Source organism: Theropithecus gelada, chromosome 1 (assembly GCF_003255815.1).
Source record: "Theropithecus gelada isolate Dixy chromosome 1, Tgel_1.0, whole genome shotgun sequence".
Taxonomy (NCBI): Eukaryota; Metazoa; Chordata; class Mammalia; order Primates; family Cercopithecidae; genus Theropithecus; species Theropithecus gelada.
In genome coordinates, this window is record NC_037668.1 from 16,123,142 (window position 1) to 16,140,734 (window position 17,593).

General features: G+C 42.1%; 2 protein-coding genes across 9 annotated transcripts in view; both read right to left on the reverse strand.

Moving 5' to 3' along the window:
* Positions 1-1,713: 1,713 nt before the first annotated feature.
* Positions 1,714-14,224, reverse strand: CTSK (cathepsin K). The gene is made up of 9 exons (XM_025378791.1): positions 13,874-14,224; positions 13,382-13,491; positions 11,917-12,037; positions 11,332-11,454; positions 11,091-11,246; positions 9,251-9,469; positions 5,062-5,227; positions 4,687-4,792; positions 1,714-2,403 (listed from the first exon to the last, which is right to left on the reverse strand). Exons 2-9 carry the CDS (start codon positions 13,435-13,437, stop codon positions 2,304-2,306), a joined length of 1,047 nt encoding a protein of 348 aa, XP_025234576.1. The 5' UTR covers positions 13,438-13,491; positions 13,874-14,224; the 3' UTR covers positions 1,714-2,303.
* Positions 14,225-14,871: 647 nt separating this feature from the next.
* ARNT (aryl hydrocarbon receptor nuclear translocator) overlaps positions 14,872-17,593 on the reverse strand; it is a 66,728-nt gene continuing 64,006 nt past the window's right edge. For 6 of the 8 annotated variants that reach the window (XM_025378730.1, XM_025378724.1, XM_025378697.1 and 3 more), the window contains one exon: positions 14,872-17,260. In XM_025378730.1, the coding sequence (XP_025234515.1) occupies positions 17,171-17,260 (90 nt within the window). In that variant the 3' untranslated portion in view covers positions 14,872-17,170. The remainder of the gene's footprint in view (positions 17,261-17,593) is intronic. The other 2 variants (XM_025378714.1, XM_025378740.1) reach the window with 1 other exon arrangement.

A 17,593-nucleotide genomic window follows, 5' to 3' on the forward strand; every position in this document is an offset into this window, starting at 1 on the left:
AGTCCTTTGCCCATTTTTTATTTTTTATTTTTATTGTAGAGTTGTGGGAGTTCTTTGCATATTTTGGATATTAATTATTTCATCAGATATATAACTTGTGGATATCTTTTCCCATTCTGTGTTGTCTTTATCCTCTCTTAATAGTGTCCGTTGGTGCACAAAAAATTCTAATTTTGATGAAGTCCAATCATCTAACTTTTTTTTAAGCACCCTAATTTTTTTTTATTAAGCACCCTAATTTTTCTTTTTTTTTTATTAAGCACTCGCTCTGTCACCCAGGCTGGAGTGCAGTGGTGTGATCTCAGCTCCCTGCAACCTCTGCCTCACAGGGTCAAGTGATTCTCCTGCCTCAACCTCCCAAGTAGCTGGGATTACAGGGGCCCACCACCATGCCTGGCTAATTTTTGTATTTTAGTGGAGACAGGGTTTCACCATGTTGGCCAGGCTGGTCTCAAACTCCTGACCTCAAGTGATCTGCCCACCTCAGACTTTCAGAGTGCTGGGATTACAGGCATGAGCCACGGCACCCAGCCCTAATTTTCTGTTGTTGTTGCTTGTGCTGTGGTGTCATAACCACTGCCTAATTCAAGGTCAGGATGATTTACCCCTGTGTTTTCTAAGAGTTTTAGCTTTTACCTTTAGGTTTTTAGCCATTTTGAATTAATGTTTTATATGAGATGGAGTAGTGTTCCAACTTCATTCCTCTCCATGTTGTTATTTGGTTGTCCAGCATGATTTTTTGAAAAGACTATTCTTTCCCACCTTGAATTGTCTTGGCACCCCATGTCAGTTGAATGTGGTTTATTTCTACACCCTTAATTCTATTCCATTGATCTATATGCCTATCCTATGCCACATTGTCTTGACTACTATTGGTATGAAGTTAAGTTTTGAAACTGAGAAGTGCAAGTCCTCCAACTTTGTTCTTTTTCAAGGTTGTTTTGGCTATTCTGAAGCCCTTGAATGTCCATATGAATCTTAGAGTCAGCTTGCCAATTTCTGCAAGGAAGCCAGCTGGGATTTTAATACAAATTGTGTTGATTCTGTAGATCAATTTGGGGATTATAGCCATATTAACAACAGTGTCATGTTGGATGCAGTGGCCCACACCTATAATTCCAGCACTTTAGGAGGCCGAGGCAGCCAACATAGGGAGACAAGCTGGTCTCAAACTGCTGGGCTCAGGTGATCCTCTCACCTCAGTCTCCCAAAAAATAATTTTTTAAAAATCAGCTAAGCATGGTGGTGTTCACAGTAGTCCAAGCTACTTAGGAGGCTGAGGTGGGAAGAACTCTTGAGCCCAGGAGATCAAGGCTGCAGTGAGCTATGAGTGCCACTGACTCCAGCCTGGGCAACAGAGGGAGACCCTGACGACAGAGAGAGAAAGAGGCAGAGCGAGAGAGACAGAAAAGAAAAACTAACCTTACAATGTTTTTCAAGACTCAAGTTTCCATGTCACTCCTCATGTCTCCCCTCAGGCAGAATTAAACATTGAGATTTCCTTATATCCACTTAATCCCAGAAATGTAGTACAGTTCTTGGTACAGAGTAAGCACTCAATATATATTGGCTGAAGGAATGAACAAATAAATGAATTGGGATGAAATGTTTATGTGACAGTCTCTACAACCAGACTGTGAGTGCAACAAGTACAGAGAAAACGTTCTATTCATCTTTTTTCTTCCAGCACCTAGCACAGTATCCAACACAAAATGAATGTGTACTAGATGCTATTTATTAAACTGTAGACAAGAGATAAATACTTTATTTCAAAAATGCAAAGAAGGGAAGATAAATCACATTTCTTTTTATCATGTAAACTTGTACCAAAGATTTATGAATAGATTTATGAACTGGAGTGGAAAACACAGACATTTCTACCTTGAGGATATAGAAGGGAACTTAGGAAGTGAGAAGTCAGGTCACCCTAGTCCTCTAGGGTGCTTAAAGCTAACTAGTCCTGTGAATGAGAATCTAACCTATATGAAAATCTCCAGCCTCTACCTGTACAGCATCAGCCCTGGGACAACACAGTCAGGGGCAGGCTGTAGTCATATCTCTTAGCCTAAGAGTACACACCTGTCAGGGAAAGTCCTGATGGCCACAGTGAAAAAAGTCATGGGTGGAGAGAAGCAAAGTAGGAAGGATCATTTGAAGCACAAACAAATGGGGAAACTGAACAGACAATCTCAGCATCACCACATCTGCTTCAAAAATCGCACACCAACTCCCTTCCAAAGTGCATCGTTACACTGCACCATTGCGGAAGAAATGGAAAAGCAGGATGGTTTGGCTGGCTGGAGTCACATCTTGGGGAAGCTGGCCAGGTTGGCAATGCCACAGGCGTTGTTCTTATTTCGAGCCATGAGGATATATCCTTTGTTTCCCCAGTTTTCTCCCCAGCTGTAAGACCAATCAAGAAAAGTACTTAGTACTCTTAGTTTATTTATTCATTAAAATATTTACTGAGTATTGTGCGAGATACTGATGGTACACAAAAATGAATATGATGGTTTTTACCTTTAAAGAGTTTAAAGTCAAGAAATAGGAAGAAGGCATAATACTACAGGTATCAAAGGAGGGAAGATTCCTTCTGATCAAGAGAATCTCAGAGGCTTGATGTAAGAGATGGCATTTAAGCTGAGCCAAAAGGCTGAGTAGAATTTCGACCTGTGGGAAGGGGATGCCAGTGGAAGGGTGTGAAATGAACAATAGAGGCAGGAAAGTGTGGGGCACTGTTAGGATCATGTAGCTGAAAAACAGTGTGCCTAACAGGGTGTAGTGGGAGAGATGTCTGGAAAGGCGGATTGAGACCAGGTTGAATTACCTTTACTGCAAGGTTAAACAGCTTCACCTTTACTCTGTGACCCATCATAGTGGAGGAGTCAGTAAGGGATTTTGAGTGGGAGAGTGATATGATCAGAGCTGTATTTGGGGAAGATTAATCTTGAAAATGTAAGTTTAGAGCATAAGAAAGAGGCTGAAGCTGGTGATCTTGATTGGGGAGTAAACCCTATAGAAGAGATGGATGAAACTATGAGAGTAGATGAGATTATTAAGGAAATGAGTGGCAAGACTAGAAGACATGAGAGATGACGTGAGACACAGGAGAGAGAAAGAGGAGAGAGGAGAGACTGTCTGTATATCTTCTTGAATTGTTTTCAGTCCTCTTTCCCCAAGCAGCAACTTCTCTAATTACCCAATACATTTTATTTAAAACCTGTACTCTATCCCCACTCTCCCCTTCTCTAGGGGCCCCCAGTGTTCCTGATCCTGCCCGGGTATGTCCTTTCTTCCTCCCAGCTCTCTTGGAAGTATCTCCACACATGGCACCTGATCATGAAAGAACAGGGTAAGTGCTTAGAGCTGGGAGTCAAGAGAAGGGACAACACAGGACAGAAGCTGTGGGAGACTTGGGAAGATGCTCAGGTTCATCTTGAGTTGGAATTGTGATATAAAAAGTTGCTTCAGGTTTGAACAACACCACTGCATGAGTCTGTGAGCTCCCCAGAGTCTAGGGCTCCTGTTCCTTGGAGGGCACTAAGGACAGCAGATTTAGCCAGTGCTGCTGCCAGGTTAATGGTGATCAGCCAGGAAAGGAAAACTATAATTCTTATCAATCTGCTCCTCCCCAAAAGTCACAAGGTGCTAAAGAGAAATGGAAAACAAGGTACCCTGGAGTTTTCTTTGTTCCCCAACATAGGAAAGTAAACACCAACTTTTTTTGTTTATATCTTATTTCTAAAAAATGTTTCTCTTCACAATCTTTGGCAAGTTCTTATATACGTGTATCCTAAGTGTATCTTGAAGGGAAAAAACTGTTCAAAGGAGTATTAAACCTTTACGCTGTTGCCCTATTGTTAAAGACAGACTGCTAATGGAAACCACCCTAAGAAACTGATCATATTAGAGACAAAAGAAAGTAAAAATATGTAATTTCAAAGCTCCTGCTGATTCTCTGTACTGCTTTATCTCATGGTTAGTTACGTCTATCTTACTGGGCTCTGAGCTCACTGAAGGTGTCACCTGCTCATTGGTTTGTGTATGTCACTAAGCATCTTGCACACAGGGAGTATCTGCCCAGCACATAATTGAGCACTATTGTCTGGCGGATATGGTTTAGATGTGTGTCCCCTCCCAGTTTCATGCTGAAATGTGATCCCCAATGTAGGAGGTGGGGTGTAGTGGGAGGTATCTGGGTTATGGGAGTGGATTCCTCATGAATGGCTTGGTGCCATCGCCTTGGTGATAAGTGAGTTCTCACTCTATTAGTTCATGCAAGAGCTGGTTCTTTAAAGAGTTGGCACCTCCCTCTCTCTCTTGCTCCCTCTCTCACTATGTGACATGCTTGCTCCCCCTTTTGCCTTCTGCCATGAGAAAAAGCTCCGAGGCCTCATCAGAAGCTGAGCGGATACTAGTGCCATGCTTCGTATAGCCAAACAAACCTCGTTTCTTTATAAATTACCCAGTCTCGGGTATTCTTTTGTAGTAATGCAAAATGGACTAACACACTGGCCATTAAGTGTTGGACTCAGAATTAAGAGCCTCTGACTGAGAAGATAGAAGTGAGAAGCCTGAGATAATTTTTTCTTGATTTGGGACAGAGAAAGGAATATCGGGAAGCTGGAGGTGAGGTTGAGTGTTAAAAGGGTGATTGAATAACAAAAGTAGTGTTCCCATCATTACCTGTTTTTAATTATCCAGTGCTTGTTTCCCTTCTGGATTCCATATCCCACTGCCAAAACCGCATGGTTCAGATTATCGCTATTGCAGCTTTCATCATAATACACACCTAGAATACAAACTATCAGTGTGAGGCTCTGTGCAATCCAAGGGTCACCCTGTGGGATCTCCCAGTCCAGGAGACTCTCTGTAGAATTCCATCCCTGTCAGGAGGGTTTACCACAGAGATGCTGCTCCGTACTGCAGCAGTTGTTAATTTCTCTCTGGCTGCCTCCATCTGAATACAAAAACTAGTACTGAAAATACCCAAGGTCCTTCGAGAAGCCACCAAGCTTGTATCATAAAAGACAGTGCTCTATAGGATCAGCAGCTTCTTACCTTTGCTGTAAAACTGGAAGGAGGTCAGGCTTGCATCAATGGCCACAGAGACAGGTCCCACTCGGGCCACTGCCCTCTTCAGGGCTTTCTCATTCCCCTCAGGGATCTCTCTGTACCCTCTGCATTTAGCTGCCTTGCCTGTTGGGTTGTACATACAGCTCTCCTCCTGGAAGAAACAAGATTGTAATAGAAGTAGGACAAAGCAATAGGCAATGAGTCAGTGAGTGAGAAACTCAACCAATATTTTGAGTGATGCCAGTGAACTAACAGAGGCAGCAGTCTAGGGTTTCTAGAGAGGGTCTGTTCTTCCTCACAAAAGAGAATATGAAAAGAGGATTCCCGCCTTCCACCACACATAAAAATCAACTACAGGCCGAGCGCGGTGGCTCACGCCTGTAATCCCAGCACCTTGGGAGGTCGAGGCGGGTGGATCACGAGGTCAGGAGATCGAGACCATCCTGGCTAACACGGTGAAATCCTGTCTCTACTAAAAAATATACAAAAAAACTAGCCAGGCACGGTAGTGGATGCCTGTAATCCCAGCTACTCGGGAGGCTGAGGCAGGAAAATGGCGTGAACCTGGGAGGCAGAGCTTGCAGTGAGCCAAGATCATGCCACTGCACTCCAGCCTGGGTGAGAGCGAGACTCAAAAAAAAAAAAAAAAAAAAAAAAAAAAAAATCAACTACAGGTGTTTTAAGACATAAATGTGGGAGGAAAACCTGTAAAACAGTAGGGAAAGATTTCTGAAACAAGATTTTTTTTAAAAGCATAAACCATCTTCTGGCCACATAGTATGTATTAGCCTCAGGAGGCAGGAAGGCACCAGCTTCTGTGTGGACAGGAGGCCAAGGTCAAGGTTTAGCTAGAGGGAAGACCTGGGCCCTCTACACCTATATCAGGGGAACTGGTGTGATCCTTGTGCTCTCATCAAAGACAAAATATGAAAGTACATAACATGACACTAAAATAGATTAAAGAACTTAGCAATTTAGCCTATGACTTCCAACACTATATTTTACAGGTAGTTAGCAATATTTCATTGGGAAGCCACAATTATGGAATCGGATAATAGCCCATGTCAAGGTGGTGTATTCTTTTCAGCAATTCATTTTCCTACAGACTACCCCTTCAGAACCCTAAGGTTGCATCCACAAGAATATACTATCTACTACTCAGGAGGCTGAGGCAGGAGGATTGTTTGTGCTCAGGAGTTTGAGGCTTTAGTGTACTATGATCATGCTGTGAATAGCCACTCCACTCCAGCCTGTGTAAGATAGTGAAATAGCCTCTAAAAAAATACGTTATCTAACATTATCTAAATATTAACAGCAATAGCAGCATTTGCTGTGCTATTTTAAGATTACAGTGGTCTACTGCCTTGATATTTTTCAATATGCCTTTGTTTCTGCCATGTGCTCCAAATCCCTGATGCTCCTGGTGCCAAAAACTACACAGAATTACAAGTGAAACAGAATATCTTGGAAACTGACTCAAAAAGATGTTATGTGATGATACTTTAAAGTCAGAATAACCTGCATTATAGCTGGAACAAACTTATAATACCATCCCTTTAAAATGTTATCTGGCTGCTGCCCTATCAGATCTCTTCTTTTTTATCTTTTTATTTTTTGAGACAGAGTCTCTGTCATCCAGGCTGGCATGCAATGGCATGATCTTGGCTCACTGCAACCTCTGCCTCCTGGGTTCGAGCAATTCTCCTGCCTTAGCCTGCCGAGTAGCTGGGTTTACAGGTGTACGCCATCATACCTGGCTAATTTTTGTATTTTCAGTAGAGATGGGGTTTCACCATGCTATCCCTGCTGGTCTCAAACTCCTGACCTCAAGTGCTCTGCCTGCCTCAGTCTCCCAAAGTACTGGGATTATAGGTGTGAGCCACCATACCTGGCCAGATCTCTTCTTTTTAAAATTTTGTTTTTTCTTACCTTTCTCCATTCATAAATGAATAAAACACATTGCAAAAATTGCAAAGGAAAATTAATCATTTTACTATATTAAAATTAACTTTTCTAGATTGAAAGACATCATAAAGAGAATGAAAAGACAAACCTCAACTTTTAAATACATAGTACTGGTATCCAAATAGTCTTTTTAAACTTTTAAGAATTCCTAAGAAAGAGAAAAAACAACCCAATTAAAAATGGGTAAGAGGTGGGGTACGGTGGCTCACACCTGTAATCCCAGCACTTTGGGAGGCCGAGGCGGGTGGATCACCTGAGGTCAGGAGTTCAAGACCAGCCTGGCCAACATGGTGAAACCCTGTCTCTACTAAAAATACAAAAACTAGCTCGGCATGGTAGTGGGTGCCTATAATCCCAGCTACTCAGGAGGCTGAGGCAGGAGAATCGCTTGAACCCAGGAGATGGAGGTTGCAGGGAGCCAAGATCACATCACTGCACTCAAACCTAGGCAACAAAAGCAAAACTCCTTTTCAAAAAAAAAAAAAAGAGGTAGGCCAGGCATGGTGGCTCACATATGTAATCCCAGCACTTTGGGAGGTGGGAGGATTGCTTGAGCCTAGGAGTTTGAGACCAGCCTTGACAACGTAGTGAGACAATGTCTCTATCAAAAAAAATTTTTATTGTTTTTCAGGACAGGGTCTCACTCTGTCACCCAGGCTAGAGAGCAGTGACATGATCATAGCTCACAGCAGCCTTGAACTCCCAGGCTCAAGTTGTCCTCCCAACCAGCCTCCCGAGTAGCTAGGACTACAGGTGCACGCCATCATACCTGGCTACTTTTAAAAAGATTTTCTGTAGAGATGAAGTCTTGCTATGTTGTACCAGGCTGATCTGGAACTCCTGGGCTTAAGTGATCCTCTCGCCTCAGCCTCTCAAAGTGCTGGGATTACAGGCATGAGCCACCATGCCTAGCCTCAACAAAAAAAAAAAATTCAAAGATTTTTGAAATTGGTGGGCATGACGGCATACACCTATATCCTAGCTATTTGGGAGACCGAGGTGACAGGATTGCTTGAGCCCAGGAAGTGGAGGCTGCAGTGAACTATGACTGTACCACCACACTCCAGCCTGGGCAACACAGTAAGACCCTGTTTCAAATAAATAAAAAGAAAAACAAATGAGCAAAAGATAAAAACAGTTAATTCATTGAAGAAGAAATGCAAATGGCCAGATAAACACACTGATAAAAAGGTGATTCAATGGGATTTCTTATACATTGCAGGTATAAATTTTTCCAAATATTTTGGCAAACAATTTGACATTATGTAGTAAAGTTGAAAATAGATATACCCTAAGACCCAGACAATTCAGTTCCAAGTCATTATATCCTAGTAAGAAATTCTTGCACATGTGTATGGGAGACATACCTAGGAATGTTTGCTAAAGATAAACATCCCTAGTAGATACATCTTACCTTTGCTACATACTACTGGTATGAATTACAGTGTCTTATCTCCTTAAGTGTCCATTTCCTCACATATACATTGAAGATAAGTCTACCTTACAGAGTTGTTATGAGATTAAATGAAAAAAAGAAAAAGAAAAAATGCACTAAGGACATGGCTTAGAACACAGTAGCCATCATTTTTATTCTCAAACTTGCTATGCCTATTTCAGAGGTTTCTGTTGTGAAGGCCCTACATTATATTATCTATCAGTCCCAGCCCTATGTGTATAAAAAGACCCTCAGGTTGCCTCCCTTTCAGATACGATTTCCTTCCTATGACTAGAGGATCATGCAGGAGGAACTGAATTAATCCCTTATCTCTAATATGAAGCAACTTGTTTTTTCTCTCATTTTATACATGTTAGCATGTAAACTTACATAACTTCCTTAAATGTCCTGAAAACTCACACCGAGATCATATAAAATAAAGCCACACAATGGCATGGTGGGTTTGTGGGTTTGTTGTGGGAGTGAGGAATTGAGCAAAGGGTTATAGAACCCTGCTCAGAAGTCTATGGGGTAGGTGGCCTAGCCTCTATTTTCTCTCCATGGTAGAGAGGCAAATAGGAACTATAGTAGCTTAAGCTCCCTAAGTTCCCCCAGATTGTGGAAATCTTCTTAGTCTTCTGTGGGAAATTATTCCATCAAGAAAGCAGGGTAGGGTAACAGAAAACAGTATTTCTGGAATTGTTTCTAGTACAAAATATCATGCTGGGGAAGGAGGAGCCGACAGAGCTGTATAATTGTGTGGAGCAATCTCACCTGTCCCACATATGGGTAGGCATCTTCAGAGTCAATACCCCGGTTCTTCTGCACATATTGGAAGGCATTGGTCATGTAGCCCCCTCCGCAGCCATCATTCTCAGACACACAATCCACTAGGTTCTGGGGACTCAGATTTAAGAGTTTGCCAGTTTTCTTCTTGAGCTGGCCCTCCAGGGCACCCACAGAGCTAAAAGCCCAACAGGAACCACACTGACCCTGAGAGGCATACAGAGAAACTATCAATCTTTGCTGTTTATATTTTCTATATCTTCTCTCTACCTGCCTGAAGAAATTCCATGTGTTCTAAAAATTTCAGCACAAATGTTGTCTTTGTTGTGAGTCTTTCTCTTCCCCTTAACATCTGATGCATTGTTCTACTGCTATTGATTTTTGCTACCATTTTTACTATTAGCTACAGTAAAGCAGAGCACAGTACCAGCTTTGGAGGCAGTTGTCCTGGGTTCTAACCCTGACTTTGCCACCCAGTCGCTATGTGACCCTGGGTAAGTTACTAAACTTGCCTGTGTCTCAGTTTCTCTATGTATAAAATATTGTTATGAAGATTAAAATATTTAACTCATGTAAAGAGCTAAGAAGTTCCTGACACACAATAAAATCTCAAGAAGTATTAGCTATTATTGTTCATGCAGCTAGATTGTAGGTTTTTCTTTCTTTCCTATTCTATTTTTTTAGATTGAGATTTCCTGAGGACACAGGTTGTGTCTTAGTCATCTTGAATCTCTGCTGCCTAACACTGCACCTGGTAGGTTCTGGGGGTCAAAAAGTGTTTGTTATATGAACGTTAAATCAATTGTTTATCTTGCTGATACAATCCTGTGTTGTTTGGGTTGTGAAAAAACTGACATTCTCATGCTAGTAAGAATGTAAGATTGCAAAAACTTTTTGGGGCTGGGTATGGTGGCTCATGTCTGTAATCCTAGCACTTTGGGAGGCCGAGGCAGGCAGATTGCTTGAGCCCAGGAATTTGAGACCAGCCTAGGCAGCATGGCAAAACCCTGTCTCTACAAAAAATTTTTTAAAAATTAGCGGGGTGTGGTGGCATGTGCCTGTAGTCCCAGTTACTAGGGAGGCTGAGGTTGGAGAATCACTTGAACCTGAGAGGTTGAGGCTGCAGTGAGCCATGACTGCGCCACTGGACTCCAGCCTGGGTGACAGAGACTCTGTCTCAAAAAAAAAAAAAAAACAATAATAATAATTTTTTGCGGGGGGAAAGGACTGTGACCCAGCAATTCCAATTTTAGGACTTGTTTTGCATAAATATTTGTACATGTGCACAAAAATATATGCACAAGGGTGCTTATTGCAACACTATTTGTAATAAAGAAAAACCAGGCCGCGGTGGCTCACGACTGTAATCCCAGCACTTTGGGAGGCCAAGGCAGGTGGATCACCTGAGGTCAGGAGTTCAAGACCAGCCTGGCCAACAAGGTGAAACCCCATCTCTATAAAAATAGAAAAATTAGCCAGGCGTAGTGGTGCGTGCTGTAACCTCAGCTACTCGGGAGGCTGAGGCAGGAGAATCGCTTGAAACCGGGAGGTGTAGGTTGCAGTGAGCCAAGATTGCACCACTGCACTCCACCCTGGGCGACAGAGTGACACTCTATCTCAAAAAAAAAAAAAAAAAAGGAAAGGAAAAAGAAAAACCAGAAACAACCCAAATGTACAGAAACAAATGAGGTTAAATAACGGAATGGGGAGATGTACCTTAATCCCTTGCCCTCTCTTCCTGGTGCCCTTTCACCTCAAGAACAAAGCAGCAGAAAAAGGAAAAGGTCATGCCAGATTACATATGCACACCCAGAAGAAAGGAGAGTACCTGATTTTTGACAGGAGTAACATATCCTTTCTTTCGATAGTCGACAGAGTCTGGGGCTCTACCTTCCCAGTCTGGGATATAAAGGGTGTCATTACTGCGGGAATGAGAGGCGGGTACTTTGAGTCCAGTCATCTTCTGAACCACCTCTTCATTGGTCTGAGACAAAGAAGAAAGAGGCCAGGCATCAGCAGGGAACTAAAGCAAACGGTGCAGGTGGGACAGGAGCTGAGGCTGTACTTACCATGTCCCCCAAGTGGTTCATAGCCAGTTCATATGTATGGACACCAAGAGAAGCCTCAAGGTTATGGATGGAAATATACTTCAGGTTTTTTTCCCAAATTAAACGCCGAGAGATTTCATCCACCTAAACAAAGCATAGTCAGTACTTGTATAGACCGTGTACAGTTACATATGTCATATTGTGAAGGGTTTTAGGAGAATAAAGGAAACTCACAATCATAAAACTTTACAGTTTAGTTGGGGAACTAACCATGGAATTATTAAGGCCTGCAAGAAGAGATAATACGTAAAGAAATACAACACAAAGCTCTGGAGAGACAGAAAAAATGCTTATAGATGAATAGCATTAATCTTAGAAATCTTCCCAAAAGAGAAATGTAACACACTTATAAAGCAAAGGAAGGATACAATTTGACAGAGGATGATTTGAAGCACAGGAATGAAAACCGTATGTTAACGTGAGTTAGGAAAGAGGGACTGATTTGCTAGGAATAAAGCATTTGGATTGAAGAAGGGAGTCTGCAGCTAAGATGGGAGAGCTCAAGTCTCAGCCCTCCTGCCATGCCCCCTTCAGGACCCCAGGCACCTTGCTGTTGTATTGCTTCCTGTGGGTCTTCTTCCATAACTCCCAGTGGGTGTCCAGTATCTCCTCAGGGTACAGAGCAAAGCTCATCACAGGTAGCAGCAGAACTTTGAGCCCCCACATCCTGCAGAAGAATGTAATTAGGGAAAACTCTTCCATTTGGCAGGGAAACCAAGGAAAACTAGGCTTTATGAGGAAGAGGAAGGTAGACAGAGAAAGGGTGATAAATCAATGATAGTCAGGAGGGACCTGTGTTTAGATAGGGTGCTGGTACATCTGGTTCCAAGTTTTGATCTAGGCAGATGTAGCCATTTCTCTCTCTCTCGGGAGATTTAACCAACACACACACACTCTCTGTCTCTCTCACACACACACACACTTACACAACCAGAAATAGGATAGAAACTGGACAATCAGAATGGGCTCAGTGCCTGTTTCCTTCAGGGTCCTCAGCAGGCTTGGAGACAGATAAAGAGCAAGGTGGTAGTGGGGTTCAGAATACACAAAGGAGAGATTTCCATCTAAGTTTTGCTTCCTGATCATTTCTTCGAGGCATTTTTCTCTTTCTTGCCTAAATTCTGGTACTTTCCCAGATCTTGTCAGAAGAGGACAAGGGAAAATATGACAATGTTTCCTGTTTTCTGAGACATTTTCTATCTCCTCATTCTCCTTATGCATTTCTTCCTCCTTTTGCTCTCCCCTCCCTCCTTAGGCAGGAAACTGCCCTAATCTTAACCAGATGCTGCGGGCAAGGTTTTTTATTTTTCCCCTAACAACAAAAAACCACTGTGGCTGCCGCACAGGACAAGGAGCCTCAGATCCAAGGTTTGTTAGAAGAATGTTCAGACTGAAAAGCAATGTTCTATGATTATTAAATTCACAGCTTTTCATAAGTTTAGCTAGCTTCACTCATTTCTTGCATTGGCTTGCTTAATTACAAATCCTCCATTTTAAGAACAATTTGCAGCTTGCAGCATGTCATATGGCTTACACAATTGCTTATAGTCCATTTACATGTAATTTTTTCAAATTGGCAAAATGTCCAGTAGGACACTTAAAAGTTAGAGTGTTAAGGGCTTTGAGATGTTTCAGCAAACAGGAAGCACTGAGCTACCACCTCCCCATACCACTCTCCTCGTCCTCCTCAGTAGGGAGTTAACCCTTTTGATCCTTGTTGGCCAAAGTAGAAAACACTGCAGAAAGGCCACCCTTGAAGGACAGGCAAATGATTCCCTATATACTTTGCTTTTACTTACAACCATGTATGTATATATATAAATCATACAAGGAATTCTACAGACTTCAAGGCAGATTTTATTTAGCCAGGGAATGATCTAAGAAGTGTATCTCAGTTTTCATCTGCAAAGGCTAAAAGTTCATTGTGATTCTCAAGTCACTACATCCCTAATACTCTTAGAGAATTGACAGGAATGAAAAGCTAAAAGATCTAGGAAGTTGCAAATGTTACCTGCTGATGGAACTGTTGTCAGGCTTCGTTTCGGCAGCAAAGTGTGGGCAGACCATCAGGGGTGCCAGATTTATTCCATCAGGATTGCGGAAGTCAGCTCCAGTGGTGGGCTGGAAAATTTGGGTAAGAGGAGGAGGCGGGGATAGAAATGCTGAGAGAAGGAAGGGTAGGGAGGAGGGAAGGAGTCAGTGGATTTGTAGTGTTTCTGTGTGTGTGCAGCATGTGTGCCAGGGTAGGGAGTTGCTAGGTATTTAATCTCACAAGACTGTCTTTGGTGGCAAATAACAAGACCTCAGTATCTATTGACTCAAATAGGAGCTTACCTTCTCTTTTGGTGAGTAGAAGGAAGGACACAGCCCTAGTCTCTCCCATCCTTCTTCTTCAATATCTTTATTATAACACTGGGGGATTACATCTTTTCCTACCCCTTTCCTGTTATGATTTACCTCTCCAACATTGAAACCTATTTTCAAATTTGTGTCTGACCCTCACCTCTGGGATGTGGGAATGAACATAAAAGGCTATAAAAGAATAATGTAATGGAAGCCATACGCTCCAGAATTCTTTGTATTTTTGTAAGCTTGTTGGTTGCAAGTTGTCATTACTTCCAGGAAGGAGAATAGCTTTCCCAGCCTAATGTGGTTTTGCTGGAGGATATACCCAGAAAGTCCAGATGAAATTGTCTTTAAAAGTAACCAAAAACAGCAGTCCTGGTTATCTATGACAGCACTTGAATCAGTGCCATAAGTTCTGATGGACTCCCATGTGACTCTGTTGCTAAAGCCCTCAGGTGGTGGGATGCCCGATAAACTAAACATCATCTGTCTCAATTAAAATCCCCAATCTAGGACAAGTCACATGAGCTTCTCCAAATGCTTCCCCAACATCCAGGCATGTGACAGATCATAAGAATCTCGCTGAGTCCTCAAACCACACCCCAAACTTCATTTTCTTCCATAAACAGATGTGGGGAAGGAGGAAAAAAGGCTTCTTGGAATAGAAAGGATAATAAATGGGATCTGTAATAGACTCAGTTTCTAGCTGGATTCAATGCATAAACCCTCAAGAGTACAGGCTTATGCCTCTGGATTTTAAGAGCTGCTAATGGGCTAGGTGCGGTGGTTCACGCCTGTAATCCCAGGCCTTTGAGAGGCCAAAGCAGGTGGATCACCTGAGGTCAGGAGTTCGAGACTAGCCTGGCCAACATATAGTGAAACCCCATCTCTACTAAAAATAATACAAAAATTAGCTGGGCATGGTGGCACACATCTGCAGTCCCAGCTACTTGGGAAGCTGAGGCAGAATAATTGCTTGAACCCAAGGGGCAGAGGTTGCAGTGAGCCAAGATAATGCCACTGTACTCCAGCCTGGGTGACAGAGTGAGATTCTCTCTCTCATTAAAAAAAAAAACAAAACAAAACATATATATATATATATGTTGCTAATGAACCAACATAGTCTCCTAGAGGGAAACCAGGTCCAGACTTAAACAGTTTAAATTTCACTCATTTTAATCCAGAAGAGGACATACTGGGGGAAGGCATCCAGATGTGCCCTGGTGGTTTTCAAGTCCCACTCTTTCCCTCTCTCCCAAGAACCCAGGCAGTGCCCACCCCAAAATCCCCACCTTATGGTCCGAGCATTCCTGCTGATGTTACTCAGAATGTGTCAGGATCAGGAGGACAAGTGAGGGGGAGGCGTGCAGTGTGATCAGAACCCTATGATTTCTGATTCCTGAAATTAAAGACACAATGTGCCTTATGTTTGTATGTCTGGAGCTTAAACTATAGATTCCTCTAGTTGTGGGTGCCTGTTGTTTATGAACTGGAAAGGAATGATAAAGCCGCAATCAAGATCACACAACACAAGAAATTTTACAAAAGGAAAAAAATATTTTGTTTCAAAATCTTTGCTACATGTCATTATTTTTGCCACTGTAAGGCTTAGCACAGATGCCAGCAATACAGAAATGGCCAACAAGAAAACAAAACAATCAAAAATAAAACCCTGAAGGAAAAGCAAAAACAAAACCCCCAGAGCATCTTCTCGCTATCCTCCCCTTCCCCAAAAGCCCTATAATAACTGTACAATATTATAGTCCTGATCACATTTAAAAACAGTCGATTATTAAAAAACAAGGGTTCCATTGGAAACTCAACTTTTTGGTTTCATAAATTGTGATATAAATATATATGTATACTGTAAGTGTGCGCATAGAATAAAAAAATAAACTGTCTCCTTTTTTACTCCACTACCTGGCACTGGACTGGAGACAAAAGGAAGGGAAACCCAGCAAATGGACATTACTTTGGCCTCTTCAAGGCCATCCTTGCTCCTCAGTCCCCTATGACTACATTTAATATATCTTCTCATTAATTCAGTCTTGCACTTTAGCTACTGGCCAAAGCCAATTAAAAAAAAAAAAAAGCTGATATCTTCGACTATTACCTGAGGAAGGTAAAGGGTGAGGGTAGTAACCTGTATCCGCATTTATATGGCTATTGTTAATTACCAAGTGACCCTGTTGAGATGGGTGTCCAGGCCCCATCTATCATACGGAATTATTATACTTGCACTAAAGCAAAACCCAATCTCAAGATTGGAGGGAGCAAAGATGAAAAACCTCTTAGGGCCCGAAAGACTTAAATCTCAGTTTCTTGCTAAACTGGGTATTTTGAGTACGGGATGAAAGAGGCTACTTTGCAAGAGGGCTTCGTATTTGGTTTACACTCCAACAGTGAGGATTTTCACTGGGACGGCTAATCCAAGAAGTTGAGTTTCCATGCAGAAATAACCTCTACAGAACACACATCATATGTGATTCTGACAGAAAAATGCAGCATTATCTTTATGGCCAAGTCTTGGGTTTCAGAAAGTGTTTATCTTGCCAGTCTATTTAGGTAATGTTTGCAGATCTTCCAGATAAGGTGAGAGCACCAAAAGCAGGAGTAACCCAGCTTTATCACTGAATGTGTTCGATAACAGACAACCGTATCAACAGCTGACTTTCTATATTTGCTTTACAGTTGTATATTGGCTGGGCATGGATGTGAGCGCAGCAAAGACATTTATTTAAATATTCTTTGGCTGCAATACTAAGTGGAAAATACCTGGAAGATTTAACTCCTTAGGACTCTTTGAAAAGTACACAGAAAGACAAAGATAAAATCTGGGACAAATTTTGCATAACTCCCTAATAGGGAGAAAGAGTGAAATACAGAAGCACGTGCGCACACACACATACACATACACACACATACACACTCTCTCACTTACTCACGTTTCTTTCCAGAGGGATTGCTCACAGGCAGCAAAAAAAGCCTATGCTCACTTGCTAAAGCCCCATATATACCTACCATGTTTCATGGTCCTCAAATATGAGGACATTTCTCCTCTCCTCCACTCTCTTCAGAATTTCCTTCCAAAAACAAGCCATACTATCCAAGGCAAACAGTGGATGTCAGGTTCTTCTAACCTGCCTCTTGATCTTAGCACAAATCAACACTATACAATTTCAGGTCAGGAGACATAAGGAAAGGTGTTTTAACTTCACCCAGCCTCAAATTTTCAGAGAGTCCTAAAAGCCTTGGAGATTCATTCCATTTCTTCTATAAATGTTACCTTGGAGAGGCATCAGAGCAGGGGAACAGCCAGAAGGGAAAGGGGGTACACGTCAGGGGTGAGGGAAGGGAAGGGAGAGGAACTTTTATTCTGTTTACAGAAAGATTTGCTTTTTAAAAACAAACAGTGATTTTTTCTCCCCCACCCCTTATCCTCACCCCAATAGTTCTATTCTGAAAAGGGGGGAAACATAGTTAGATCAGGGAATTCTTCATTGTTGTAGCTGTTGCTCTGATCTCCCAGCATGGACAGCATCTCCTGATAAAAGAAAAAGATTAAGTTTGGGTCACACACCCTGATCTCTTACACTTACCAAGTTCTACTCCACCATTCCCCTGCACTACCATCCCTGACCCCGAGTCTTTGGTGTGCTCTCTTAGCCTTCCTTACTTCCAACAACTTTGACTCCTTTAGATCGCAGCCTTTTTTCCTAATCCCTTCTGTCTTCCTCCTAGAGTTCCACCTTTTTCCTTTTCCAGTTCCCAATATTTTCAAAGGGAGAAAAATCTGCTTGCTGTATTTCATATAACCCCCTATAGACATATATGGAGTCTCTTATCTTATTTGTTTTCCACCAAGACCTCTTTTGCT

Coding starts and splice junctions, on each gene's coding strand:
- CTSK (XM_025378791.1), bottom strand. CDS start 13,437: ATGGTCTGCCCACACTTTGCTGCCGAAACGAAGCCTGACAACAGTTCC. Junction 9,470..11,090: donor TTACTCCTGTCAAAAATCAG/GTACTCTCCTTT, acceptor TATGCCTCTCAG/GGTCAGTGTGGTTCCTGTTG. Junction 4,793..5,061: donor CTTCCAGTTTTACAGCAAAG/GTAAGAAGCTGC, acceptor TTTGTATTCTAG/GTGTGTATTATGATGAAAGC.